The 14,286-nt window shown below is 39.7% G+C and overlaps 1 protein-coding gene across 1 annotated transcript in view; it reads left to right on the forward strand.

Annotated features, from left to right (window-relative positions):
- The window catches only part of PXDNL (peroxidasin like), a 267,071-nt gene that overhangs the window by 235,048 nt on the left and 17,737 nt on the right, over window positions 1-14,286 (forward strand). Inside the window, exons 19-20 of the mRNA XM_074943098.1 lie at window positions 368-576; window positions 11,051-11,171. Coding sequence (XP_074799199.1) covers window positions 368-576; window positions 11,051-11,171 — 330 coding nt within the window. The remainder of the gene's footprint in view (window positions 1-367; window positions 577-11,050; window positions 11,172-14,286) is intronic.

Below are 14,286 nucleotides of genomic sequence, written 5' to 3' on the forward strand. Positions count from 1 at the left end.
CCAGTTGAGTGTATACCCTGGGTCCCAGGTGGAGCTGTACAGACTGTGGCCAGCGCCTGGCTGCCTGGCTGTGGGTGGCCAGCACCTGGCTGCTATTGTTCGAGCTAGCCAGATCAAAGCTAGCTCCATATGTCTGTTCATGCTGCAGTCACACCTCCAGTCGCAGTGTTGTAGACATATTCCAGGTAACAGTTCAAGATCATAACATTTAAGAATTTGATAAAACATGAAAGCCATTAAAGTAAATTTAACTGGAGAACAAATGTGATCCCTTCCATATGGTGCAGTCTCTGTCTGCTCATTATCACTGTTTGACATGCTGTTAATTCTCAGGCACAGATCCCTGATGCCGTATCTTTTTGACTAGGTTTTGGTATGAAAATCCTGGAGTGTTTACATCAGCGCAACTCACTCAGCTGAAGCAAGCCTCTTTGGCACGTGTACTCTGTGACAATGGGGACAACATCCAGCAGGTCCAGCCTGATGTCTTCTTAAAGGCAGACTACCCTCAGGGATACATGAGCTGCAGTGAGATACCAAAGATTGATTTGAGATTGTGGCAGGACTGCTGTGAAGGTCAGTAATAAATAGAGTAGCAGATGGAAAAACTGCTACTAATATTAACTCTCAGATAATTTTTATTTGCCAAAACTGTTTTTTTCATTTTTTTGGTTCTCATAGTATTTATAGTGGCAGGCTCTTCGATGAAAAGAAAACAATTTTTGAAAGAATGATTTCAGTTTGGATACAGAGATTATTGTACACAGTAAAATTAAACTATTCATGCATAGAAATAACTTTTATTTTTTTTTCTCCTGAAAAGGCACTGTTGACCACTAATAATACTAATTAATTGCTAAAAATTACTCTGAAGATTAAGGAGAATTTTCGTACTAAGTTTGTGGGAAATTGCTCAAACTGATTCTGACTTACAGGTCATTACATATTTTGATTTGATGTTTTGACTTGTGTCTAATTTTTGTGTCCTGTTAGCAAAAAGTGACTTGTTGCTATGTCTTCAAACCATCCACATAGTTAAATCTCCTTGAGAACAGATGCATTGGCTATATTTGAAGAAAATTGTTTATAATTAAGCAAAGGTATTAATGACTGTCACTAACTGTAATGGTTATTACAAAATTGTTTATAATTAAGCAAAGTTATTAATGACTGTCACTAACTGTAATGTGTGTATAATATTGTATGAGCAATTTGTCCATTGGTGGCAGTTTAGAGAGACTAGAAAAGGTTTTCCTGTAGCTCAGGTGATTGAAGCTATAGTCTTTGGAGATAAAAGACTGAGTTCTAGTCGCAGGTTTGTGTGTTATATCTAGTAATGGTTTGTTGCAATGGATTTCATTGCAGGATGACTCCCTACTATGTTTTTCTGCTAAGCAAGAAGAAAATTAGTCAAGCTGTTTTTTGAGTTATAGGTCATTACTCTGAATATGAGGCTACTAAGTCAACATACTGATTGGTATAGTGAAAGCTCACTTGATAAAGGTAGCAGGGCTTGACAGGGAGCTGTTTAAGGTCTATAACGCTGGATGATGCTTTATAAAGTCTATGCAGGGCAAAAGAAAGGATCCCTGCGAATAGTTCTTAAGCTCCAAAGGGCAGTAAAAAGCAGTGACAATTGGGGACCACCAAGAGCTCATGTGCTCAAAAGTTCTGTAGGGCAATGGGAAGAGAGAGGAACCCTGTTGCCTTTGGAGCTCAGGTCGTCCTCATAGCAGTAGTATCTGGAGGGAATAATGAACTTCACAAAGCAAATAGTATGCTCAGTGCACTGGTAAATGTGGGCCAAATCCTGTCTTGTTCTCTGCTGCCTAGAAGAGGCCTGTTCCAGCAGAACCATGCAGGGGTCTCCGTTCAGTGGCTTTGGGGGCATGAAAGAAGCTGGGTTGGAGCTAGTGGTTCTGTCCATGGAGTGGGGGAGGGATTCTCATACCCACGGTGTGGGAGAGGGATTCTTTTCCCTCCATTCCCAGAGATTTCCAGTGTGTGGCTTGGGGACTCAAGCCGAGTACAGTGTTCTGAGTTTACAATAAATGAAGGAACCCAATCCTTAGTGGGAGTGGGAGACTCTCATATGATTTTTTTTTTTAAATGGTGGCTTCACTACATTACAAGGCAAAGAAAATGGGGCTAAAGCTGACTTAAGCTGCCAGCTAAGGATCCCATTGCATAAGGACAGATCCAGGTGATATACAAGTGCCCTACCTGGCTCTATACCTGTTGCTTCTAGTCCCCCAGCACAGGGGATGGTCTGGGGTTGGAAGCTATGGACAGAGTTCACTACAATCATGGACCAACGGAATGGCTCCTCTGGGGGCATATACTGTCCAGTTAAGCCACAGGCTGCTCTAATTAACATCAGTGACAAAAAGAGCCCCCATCTAACCCTAGGACCATGGAGTGCAAAGGTCGCCATCACATAGTGGGCAGGCCGTTTAGGGGGAGTTGCCTTAGTCTCACCTGCATCTAGTTATCCATCTCCCTTGGGCTTGTGCTCATGGATCAGGTGACCAGGCATCCCATGATGATACTCCAAGGGTGGGGCTTCCTTTAAGAGGGAGCCTGCTCTCTCAGTGATGAGGAAGATCACAGGTTATGAAAGACCTAATGGAAGGCTCTGTGGAGTGGTCCAGAGACTGGAGAGCAGAGGAAAACTGATACAAGTGTAAAGATGAGAAATCATGGCTTTTTTTAACTGTTTGAGTTGGGAGCAGGTATGCTCCCCGGAGATTTTAACCTTTTTTTTTTTGTTACAATACCAGTCTTGTTTTGTCTGTTTTGCTTGGTGTTATGTATCTCTGTTTGAGCTTCTGTCATTTCTTATATTGTAACTTGCGTTTTTAGAGCTTTTCGATGTCCTTAGTACTAGTATATTTGTCCTTGTCCGGCTTTACAATAAGGATTTCAAACAAGTTGTTCTGAAACAGCAGAAAAGCAAGTTTGAGAGATCGCCTTATGGCATAAAGTTAAATATAGCTACTAAATTCAAAAGCAGGACTGAAAACAATTTTATGGCTTAATTGTCTCATTATAGTTTTGCTGTGAGCAGTTGAAGTCTGATGCTCTCCACACTGCTTTGAAGGGCTTCTTTTCGTTAATCATGCAACAGCTTTTAATAGAATGAATTTATTAAGGAAATGTTTTGGTTACTATCTTACTATCTAATAAATGCAATTTTCATTAGTCAGCAATAATTTTCAATTCTGGGGATATTTTAGCTCACAAATCTGAAAAAGAAAATACAGCTCTCTGGAATACCTTAAAACCTCAAAGTGAGAACTCTCTGTGAAACTTCCATCTGAAAATCACAAACCCAGATGGTTGCGTAAGTCCCAGAAGAAAATATACATCTGTCATTTCCTCCTGCAACTGTTTGTATTTGAAGAAGGATTTATTTAATCAACCAGCAACATGGCTTAGTGTGTCACTCACATCAATACAGCATGTATACCTTCTGTACCAGGCGTGTTCTTTCATTTCTAGGTTGCACCGGAGATGATAATTTCACTAAACAGATGTAGCATCATTGTGGATTTTAATTGCACCAGGCAAAAAGATGATGAGGAAGAGCAGTTTCAATTATTGGAGGTGGCTGAATCAAATAAATACCCCTGGGCCTATGTGATTTGCCTTTTGCTCCGAATGCAGAAATGCTCCTGCACAGCATGCAGCATCATGCCCCTGCAAGGAAAACACACGCGCACACACACACCCACCCCATGCAAAGGCTTTTCTCAGTTGAGGTTCCTGTGCTTGGTGAGCACCCAGAGTCGCACAGTGCCTCAACAGAGCTGAGGAATGGGGCCAGGAGCACGTTGGTTGCTCTTGGGGAGAACTAGTGCAGCTTGAGAATTCTTAGTACATTAGACTGGGATTTGTTCCACCTGGAGGAGTGTTGTGGCTCTGCATTGCCTTGTGTTCAGGCCAATGTGTACTGCACCACAATTCTGCCCTATGGGAAACTGAATACAATTTTATCATAGAGATTCTTACATATGAGTAGTTGTTCCCAGAGTATGAAGTTTCTTCCTTACCCAATGTACCTATTCCTTCTCACCGTACCTAGGCTTAGCATTTGATGTTATCTAGCAAAGACTATAGATACTAACAGGGTAACCGGCTAACAGGGTAATGAAAGAATTTGGGACTTTATCTAATTCCCAGTGAAGCCAATGGCAAAATTGTCATCTGGATCCAAACTTTCTCAAAATTTGAAGGTGTTCAGATATTTGATTTGGCCCTTTTTAGAGATTATAGGGGCCAGTAACAACGTCTCTCAGAGTTTAAGGCGGCTGGGCTGTGGAGTTTCACTTCAACTCGGTTTATGATGATTGATATAAAACATAAATGGCCAAATGCAGTGCATCAACACCGATATTATACATGCATGTTTGTTTTTGTTGACTTTATACATGCATGGGGTTTGATCGTTTACCTGTTGAGTTTTGTTCATTTGCTGAAGTCTCACCTTTGCTGTTTGTCTTTTTAGTTTTATTTGGGACCATTGTTATCCCCACAATGTTATTTCCCTGATAAATCTCTCCAACACCAACATGTTCAGGCAACTTTTTGGCTTTGAGCTCCAGTGTGCATAGCAAGGGAAGCGTGGGTTGACCATAGCAGCTACATATTGGTACTTCTGCCCTCCTACTGTAACATGTGCTCACTCAGCCTGGCTTTCTGTCCCCTTCTAGTGGTTGGCTCACACAGAAGTTTGAGTTTGCTACAGTCATTGGCTAAGAGATGTGAATCTTTCATCTCAGGAGGTAGTGGCTCTGTGTGGTCCAGCCACCGTGAGAACAATCCGTAGTAAGTGTAGGTTAACTACCATTCTGAAAATAAATAAAAGGTTCTTCTGATCCTAAAGGAACAGCCACATACCTAGGTCAATATACAACTCAGATCTTATCCAATAATAATGCTGTGGCCAATCCTTTAGTGTCTAAAATCTAAAGGTTTATTTATAAAAAGAAAGAAAGGTGAGAGTTAAAATTGATTAAAGGAATCAAGTACATCCAAAAACTGTGCATTTATTGTATCAGGCTTGTCGCAGTGATGGAATAAACTGCTGGCTTAAGTCAAGTCTCTGGTTGCTTCCAAATTATTGGAAGGTCCTCAGTCCCTTAGTTAGGATGCTCCCATTAGTGTAAATTCATAGTCCAGAGGTCTGAGCAGGAAAGGTGCAAAATGGAGATGTTTCCAGGGTCTTTTATAGCTTCTGCCATGTGGAGGGAAATCCATTATTTCAAACAAAGCCCTCAGCACAGCTAGTGGAAAATTACAGGTATCAAGAGGGTGTTTGGAGTCACATGGGCAAATCACATGTCCATGCATGATTTTGCTTAGTCACAGCAGAAAAGTCCATTAACTGTAGATGGGCGTCTTCCATTGTGAGTTAAATGTTCTTTAATGGGCCATTCACTGGAATAGTTCCTTACAAATGTGCTGGCTAAATACCTTGTGGGTGCTACACAGAAGCAAGCATTTGAAATACAGCTATAGAGCCAATACTCATAACTTCAAATACGAAAATGATACATGTATACAAATAGCAAAATCATATTCAGCAAATCATAACCTTTCCATAGACACCTTACTTGACATACTTTGTACAAGATTTGTTGCAATTATATAACAGTGGTAGCAACAATGATCTACATGGTCATATTTAATCAGATAATGTCACACAACCATCCAGGGAAATCTTCTTATCAAAGAAAATATCTTCCTATCAAGAAAGGTCAAGATGCCAAAAAAACAAATCCTGAAACATCAGAGCTCTTGATTTTAAAGACGAAGCATATTATCAGCACTTAACCAGTAACAATAACTGATGATATAGAATCAGTTGAAAAAAATGTAAGGATTAATTGAAACCTCATCAGAAAATGAATTATTGTGTATGGCTGGAGGGATTTTTTTAGATAAATGGTTTCTTCTTCCAGTCAGTCATGTATCAACAAAAACCTATACTTTAATTGTAACTTTCACTCCCTTTCAGTACAGGAAGAGGGTTCATAATTCAGTAAGAAAAAAAAAGAGTTCTGTTTCAGAATCACCAAATACATATATTTCCTGACTTGGCACTTGCTATCCAAATAAAACAAGAATGCTTTGAGAAGTCAGTAGGCTGATTTTTTAGAATGATCTTTGAATGATCAATACTATAGGCAAAAAGAACTGTGGGGGTAAATAATGTCATTTAGATGTTTAACTACCTAATTACATCTCAAATCTGGCAGTTAGTTAGAAGTCTAATTAATATAAATTGCACCCACAGTGATTTGTGCTTGCAAACAGATTGAGGCTCCTGTCAGACCAGGACTCAATGGCTAACTTCACACAATTTCATACAATTATTACTATTATTACAGTAGCATATAAGAGCCCCAAATGGGGATCAGGACCTAGTCCTATAGTGCTACTGCTGTTGTATTAATTTAGAAGGATTAAATGTGCCGAAGGTGGTAATATAACCCAGTCACTGTCGTACATTAACAAGTGTTAAACTTGGTTTGGTTTCTGGGATATGGAGACCACAGCCTGCTATGGCAAAAACACCATTAAAAATCCTTGTTACCTTTTATTAAAGATACAGAAAAGAAAGAAAAATAGTTAAAGCATTTGAAGTATGAAGTGAGGGTTTCATTTTAACGACGTTTCTTGTTCCCTTTCCCTTTAACTGGAGAGAGTTTTAGAAGGAAAACCCCTCTTGTTTGACAGTCTTTCACATGGTATCAAAGATGATGATAAACTGTCCTTTTAGATAAAAGAGAAGAAACTAGTTGAGATGGGCTGGAGGGGTAGTTGCAGGTGGTGTTTGGGATTCACCTGGAGCTGGCAGGGGTGAGGATGCTATTTAGGTCCCCCTTTCTGGACTGATGTGGTTGAGACATCTCTCAGGAGCAGGGTGATGAAGATCTGAGGTCCCAGGAAATGGTGGGTGTGGCAGCCAGGATGGCGAAGCTCCCTCCAAAAGCCTCTGTCTGTTGTTCGTATTTCCTACCCAAGGTCTCTTTCTTTAAGGACCCAAAAAGGGAGTGATGGGTGGAAAAGTCCTTCTCTCATTATTTTGTGCACAAGTTAGACCTAATATCTAAAACACCAATTTTGGTTCATTAATTTCTGGTTCCATATCTTCTGTTTTTACCAAGCATGATTTCAGCATAGTCCTTGAACCATCTCAAGAGGTCCTTTTTGTTGGGACGAATTTGTTATTCTGTCTCCCTTTCAGACTTTTCCCCATCATCATTTGTTATTCTAAGTTATAGTGACATGTTATGGACTTTCACATACTTTTTTACAGTTGAGCTCACAATTAAAGTAAATTTGTAAGCCCAGTTGTTACAACAGTGTTGTACAAATGTGTAATAAAAAAGCTCCTGCCACAAAGAGTTTACAGTCTGGATTACAAGATGACACAACAGCTAGGCAAATCAAGTAAAGGGATATGGGAGGGAGGGAATAAAGTGGAGGATGAGATGAGAAGACGACCAGAATGCTATATCAAAATGAGCATTAATCATGACTTGCCTCTCGCTCAGCCAGCATGGGCTGGTGCTGTCTTGGAGGCATTCTGGCAGAGGTGAGTTTTAAAGACCAGTTTGAAACTGGATAAAGTGGCAGATAGACCAATTTTGTTGGCGTTTCTCCCCCCTGCTTATGGGTGATATGTGACTAAGGCCAGAGATGTCTTAGGACAAAGTTGATTGGTGTGTAATAAGGCCTGGAGGCAGAGGTGAAACTAAATCGGTCCGGTCTGGTATGGAGTACCGGTAAGAAAGTGGCTGCCGGTACGTGGCTGACCAAACCAGCAGGGCTGATGATGATGGGGGGGGAGGGAGCAAAAGGGGCAGATTTAAATGGGCCCCAGGCTCCCAGCCCCTGCCACTGCTGCCCCGGGGCTCTGACAGTGATTGAAAGGGCCTGGGGCTCCCAGCCGCTGCTACCACCACCGCGCCTGCGACCGGAGCCTCGGGCCCTTTAAATCGCTGCCGAAGCCCCAGGCAGCGCTGAAGGGCTGGCTGGGGGATTTTGGCTCCAGCTTCACTCCTTCTGCACGAGGGCCTGCCCCTTCCGCCTAAGGCCCACAGCCGTGCCCCCCCCCACCTCTGCCACCTTGCTCAGGACCCCGGCCGCCTTGCATACCAGTAAGTCATTTAAGTTACATTTCACCCCTGGCTGGAGGCTAGATTCTCCACTGTGCCTGAGCAGTGAGAGGGGAACTAACACCCGATCAAGGCTCCCTGATTGTCCATGGTCCCCAAAACACAAGGTGTGGTGCAGCAAAGTCTACATAAATCTCATGAAAATAAGTGGAAATAAAAATAACAGAGGAACCTCAAAAGTTAATCTCTTTCTTGTAGGGGTGAGTAGTTTATTAGATGTCTAGGGTCGGGCTTGGTGAACACAACTCACTTTGTGTTGCAAGTATTGTGTATGCAAGGATGATACCAGTTTCACTAGATCAGATGATAGCAGGGGAAGGACTTCTGTTGTAGCTGTCATTCATTCAAGGGTAGGCAGTGGGAAAGGGTTAGCAGCACAAGGAAATATGCTGCAATAAATCCCCTGCTACAGTGCCTATGGTCTGGGGAAAGACTTCAGAATATAGGATCTTCAGAGTTGACATTTCAATGTGGTGATGACTGTTGCAATTCATAGATTCTTACACTGATATTATAAGCCAAATTTTCAATGAGATTTCTAAAATTGCACCTGCACACCTTGTGGTCATACATGGTTTTTTTTTCCCCCCTTGGGGCATTGGTCTGCATTTTAAAAAAAAATGTGCAATAGCTATACTAGCAAAATAGCAGTCACAATTTTAGAGGTCCATTTGAAAATTGTAGCCTTTGTCTGCCAGCTCCTCAATGTTAAGGGTTGATTTAAGTCAGCCAATCCAAACAGAGTTGATCCAGATAATCTTGGACTTCTTACAGACCATTTGCTCATTATGGCCTGTATTTTGCATGCGAGAAAAAGATCCTAAGTTACCCACCAATCAGTAGCTTCAAACAGACACGCACATATGCCATTTCTACTATACACACAGTATGTCATTATTAGCCAGGAAAAATCATAACAATCAATGAGATAATTAAATGTACAAACTGAGCAATCTGAATAATCAAATTGATTTTAGCCTCCGTAATGTTGCCACCTGAAAAATGTAGGCGATTAGCACCTTTCTATTGAACTAACTTGGAACTGGAATTAATTTGCAAACTGGACACCATCAAATTAGGCCTGAACAAAGACTGGGAGTGAATGGGTCATTACAAAAACTAATTTTCCCCTACTGTTACTCACACCTTCTTGTCAACTCTTTGAAATGGGCCACCCTCATTACCACTACAAAAGTGAATTTTCCTCCCTTGGTATTCTACTGTTAATTGAATTGTCTCGTTAGCACTGTACCCTGCACTTGGTAAGGCAACTCCCATCTTTTCATGTACTGTGTATATATACCTGCTACTGTGTTTTCCACCCCATGCATCTGATGAAATGGGTTTTGGCCCACGAAAGCTTATGCCCAAATAAATTTGTTAGTCTCTAAGGTGCCACAAGGACTCCTCGTTGTTTTTACTGATTCAGACTGACATGGCACCCACTCTGAAACCTGTTTCTATGGAATGTTCTTTTCTGTGGTGTGGTTTTAAGGCTGGTCTACACTGAAAACTGACATCAGCATACATCTCTCGGGGGTGTGAAACATCCACATGCCTTAGAGATGTAGCTATGCCAATCGCGCCCCTGATGTAAACAACACTACGTCGATGGACGAATTCAAGATACAAGAATTCTTCCGTCGACCTAGCTACCACCCCTTGGGGAGGTAGATTAACTACAGCCATGGGACAATTCCTCCCATCACTGTAGTGAGTGTCTACGTTGAAGTGCTAGCTACAGCAGCACAGCTGCAGCTGTGCCTCGGTAGTGGTTTAAGTGTAGACATAGCCTTTGATAATGTTGTAGCATGCATGCACGAGTAGAAGACCACTGTATATACTGCACATTAATTAAATCAAGGCTGGATGTTTTTCCAAAAATATGTGGTAGGAATTATTTTGGGGGTGTTCAATGGCCCATGCTATACAAGAGTTCAGACTAGATGATCACAGTGGTCCCTTCTGGTCTTGCAGTCTCTGATCTGTGTCAGCTATCTTATTAATAAATATGGATTGTAAGATTTTGATTTTAAAATACTAGCATCGATATTGGAGACAATAATGTTTAAATTAGGGCACCAAAACCAAACTTCCTTTATAAAAGGTAGAAGCTCTTAAATAACATAAGAAAAATCCAGTATGTTGTACTGCATTCTAAGAGTGCTAAAAAAGAGGGCTACATTCTAACTGTAGATGCAGAAAAGGCTTTCATCTTGCTAAACACACCAAGAAAGCATTCAGCTTCCCCCCCAGAAAATTTGCATGTGTGGGTGTGTATAACATGCACCATGTTAACACTGTGATTAAATAATTTTGAAAAAGAGAGAGAAATGTGAATAATACAATAATATGCTATATGTTGCTTAACATTGTTAATTCTGTATTAAGAGACATACCTTTATAAGTCAAGACAATGTAATTGTAATGTCTTACTATAAAAAAATCAATTAATAAAAGTCCCCCCCACAAAATGCTGTATGTTGCATATAGCAATAGCATATCTTGATACGAGTAGTCTTTAAGAATGAATTTTGGAATAGTTTCGCCCATCTGTTTTTTCCACTGTTGAAGATTAAAAGTACAATAAAAGTAGAAAAGCAGGTACATAAAATACAAATATGTTTGGCCCTTATTCAGCAAAGTGCTTAAGCTTATGTTTAATTTTAGGCACAGGTTTTAAACCCATTGATGTCAATGGAATTTAAGCACATGCTTTTAAGTTAAGCATGTGCTTAAGTGTTTTGCTGGATTGAAGATTATATAAGTCACATAAAACCAACTTGTTACTACAACTTTTGTGCATTTTTTCTGTGAAAATCTTATTTCAGAAATAATATTAATATGAATTATTGTGTTCACAGACTGTAGGACAAGGGGACAGTTTGGGGCTCTGTCACACCACTTTAGGAGCAAACAATCTGCTGAATACAGTTATCCCAAAGAGAAGCACAAAAGGGGTGAGGAGATCAGTACAAGAAGCAGGTATGTGTATATGAACTAGCCACCTTTGGGATGAGCATGAAAAGTGTGTACATGAAAGATTTCAGTTACTACTTAGTCTTCAAAACCTCTTTGCTTATTAATCTTTTATATGCAGAAAATGTGTGTGAGAAAAAGAGATCTTTTGAATGTTTTAGTTTTCATTATATCTGAATAAATTGTCTGTCATTTTCAACTTGAGATGAATGACAATGGACCTTAGATGCTGATATTCCAATCTAAGCTTTTGATTATTGCTATCATTACTAAGCCATTTTTACATTTAAAAATAATCTAATTACTTTAGGTGACTCACAAAATTGATTTGAACATAGCAAAGGTTAGTTGATTTTAACCTGATTAAGTGTTAAAATTCCCTTTCATTCAGTTCACGGCAAACAGTAAAATGTGGTGTTTATAAGTATTGTTAGAAGCTAAGAAGTGACCTAGCTATTAAATGTTACACCATCTTTAAAGTGCTTTGAAAACTACTGATGAAGAGCATTGTATAGGAACTAGCTATGTTGTTATTATTATTATTATTAGTGTCCATTAAGAGAGAACTTTTTTGCGCTAGATAAAACTAGAAAGAAACATGCTTAAACCAGATGAATTACACTCAAGAGCTCAAAATAGTCATTCCTGCTAATGAAAACCAATATTAAAAGAAAATATTTAGAAATTTGCTAAATCAAAGTCATATCATATGGGAATCAGATAGTGAAATCTGTTACCAAAAATGTTACTTTGAAAGATTGTAGGGGTTTGCTGATTCGAAGGATAATGTTGAGCTTTTACCAGTGAAAATGGCTATGAGTTTTCATTCATTGGCATGGGTGTTTTACTAGCTATTTTGTACTACACTGTCATTTAAGGGCTACTGAACATTGTCACTGTGAAATTTCAAACCTCAAGCAACTCATTCTGATTACTATAATACCCAATGGGAGATGCCAAGGAAAGGGGTGTTTTTTATATATCATGATTTTTTGTGGTTTGGGAAAATATATTTTCCTTGTTTTTGTCTGTAGCTGATATAACACACTACCTTTTGTGGGTTAATTCAGTATTGGTTTAGAGGAATTATGATTACTTACACTGAGATTGCCTTGTAGTGTTTGAAATGCTATTTTTTTCTTCTTTAGTCCATACTTTTGTTTTTCAACCGGTGGAGTTCAATGATCAGGACAATAATTTATGCCTGACTGAATATAGAGATTGAGGCTGATGGTGAAAGAAATAATGTTTGGGTTTGCATTTATGTAGGTAATGTTCATTTGTTGAGTTTAGTGTTTTGTAATTATTTGATTTAAAATAAAGAAATAATACTGATTTTAAAATAGAAACTTTGGGAATAAGTTCAACATAAGCATAATGTAAATATTCAGAACACTGGGACTATCAGCCCTAATTTTGGAAAAAGTGTCAGTGGCTCTTTTATGACCATAAATTATCAGAATCTCGGTTTTACATCTCTTCTAGAAGACAGCACCTCCAGCAGTTGAGTGTGCTTTCATCCTTTACTGCTTCCACTCACGATTCGCTCTGTAAAGCTCTTCATCCTGAATTTCCTTCCTTGGATCATCTTAATTCCCTCTTGTTGTTTGTATTTCACACTAATTCAAATAATGTGACTGTCATCAGGTTCCAGTCCAAGGTGCCCTGCCTCTGGCCTGGCACCCTGCCTCAGTTTTCCTCTGAGACTTCAAAAATAACTTATTTACACCCAGGGTCCAAAAAATAATAATCCTCCTCTCTTGGGTTCTAATTTATTAAACACTGCCTGGCTCCACCAAAAAACCCTTTTGTCCCTTACCCCTTGATTTCAGGGGTTTCATGGCCCTTCTGCTTGAGGCTGTGAGCTTCAAATCCTGGCTTCCCCAGGCAGCAAACTCTCCCTTAAATCCAGGATTTCACAACCCTTCTTCTAGGGACTGTACTTTGGATTTTTTTCTCTCTCTCCCTCTCTATTCTCAGTAGCGTCTTCTAGGAGCTAGTTACTAGCAGCTTCCCCTTTATAAGGCCCAGGGGCCTTCTCTGAAGCCCAGTTGAGTAGCAGATAATCAGCCACAGGTGCACTGGGCACTGCTCCCTCTTAAAGGGGTTAGTCACCCTGTGACAGTGATATATAACATCTATCATTGCTGTCCTCAGAAGTCCCTGAGATCCCCTATCAGTTCCTTCCTTTTTCAGAAAATACAGGCCACCAGCCAAATTGTATTCTCATTGCGGTTGCACAGCTATAACTGGTAGCAGAATTTAATCCATAGGCTTGCTAAACTGTTGTTTAAAAATAATTCAGTGAAACACCCAATATTTTCAGTTCACTCTAGTTTGCCTTCTTTTACATGTTCTCCATTTCTAGACTTTTCTTTCGTGAACGGCCTACAAGTTTTCTGAATATAGGCTCACCAGTCTCTCATACATTGGTAATTTCCTCCAATATAGCCAAATTCATTAATTGTTTTTGTTTATACATCCTGGTATATTAGTTTATTCTTTCTCTCCTAAGTATGGACTTTTACCCACCTATCCTTACTACACGAATATTTTGCAATGTCTGTGATTCTTGAGGGTGGTTAGTTTCATGTTTCTTTCAATAGCCTCATTACAGTATCAACAGGTTTTCTACATTGAATTGCTTAGGCAACTGTCAGTAACGCTCCATTCTCCTAAATTCGCCAAGTAATTTTGAATGCTATTGGCGTTTTGTTAGAGTTCACTGTCCCCACTTTCCTGTTTGTCATTTTCAGTAAGTTTCACAAGTTTTTTTTTTTTTCAGCATGATGAATTTCAGGTCACTCCCATAAGTTATAAAGTTAACAGAACCAGTCTTACTACTGAATCCTGCTATTTATCTCCTTTCATATAGTGTTTTCCTGTCACACAGATCTTCTGTGTTAGATACCCGTTATCGATTCACATAGCTCACGCTTGGTATAAAAATATTCCATACCTTTCTAAGACAGCTGTTGACTTTTGTCAAGTGCTTTGCGAGAATAGTTGCCTTATGTGTAACTGGAACTATAATGTAGATTTCTGTGAATATACAGGGCTAGACCCTCAGCTGGTATAAATCATGCTGCCTCCACTTAAGTCAGTTGTTTCAAAGGAGCTA

Source organism: Natator depressus, chromosome 2 (genome assembly GCF_965152275.1).
Source record: "Natator depressus isolate rNatDep1 chromosome 2, rNatDep2.hap1, whole genome shotgun sequence".
Classification (NCBI taxonomy): domain Eukaryota; kingdom Metazoa; phylum Chordata; order Testudines; family Cheloniidae; genus Natator; species Natator depressus.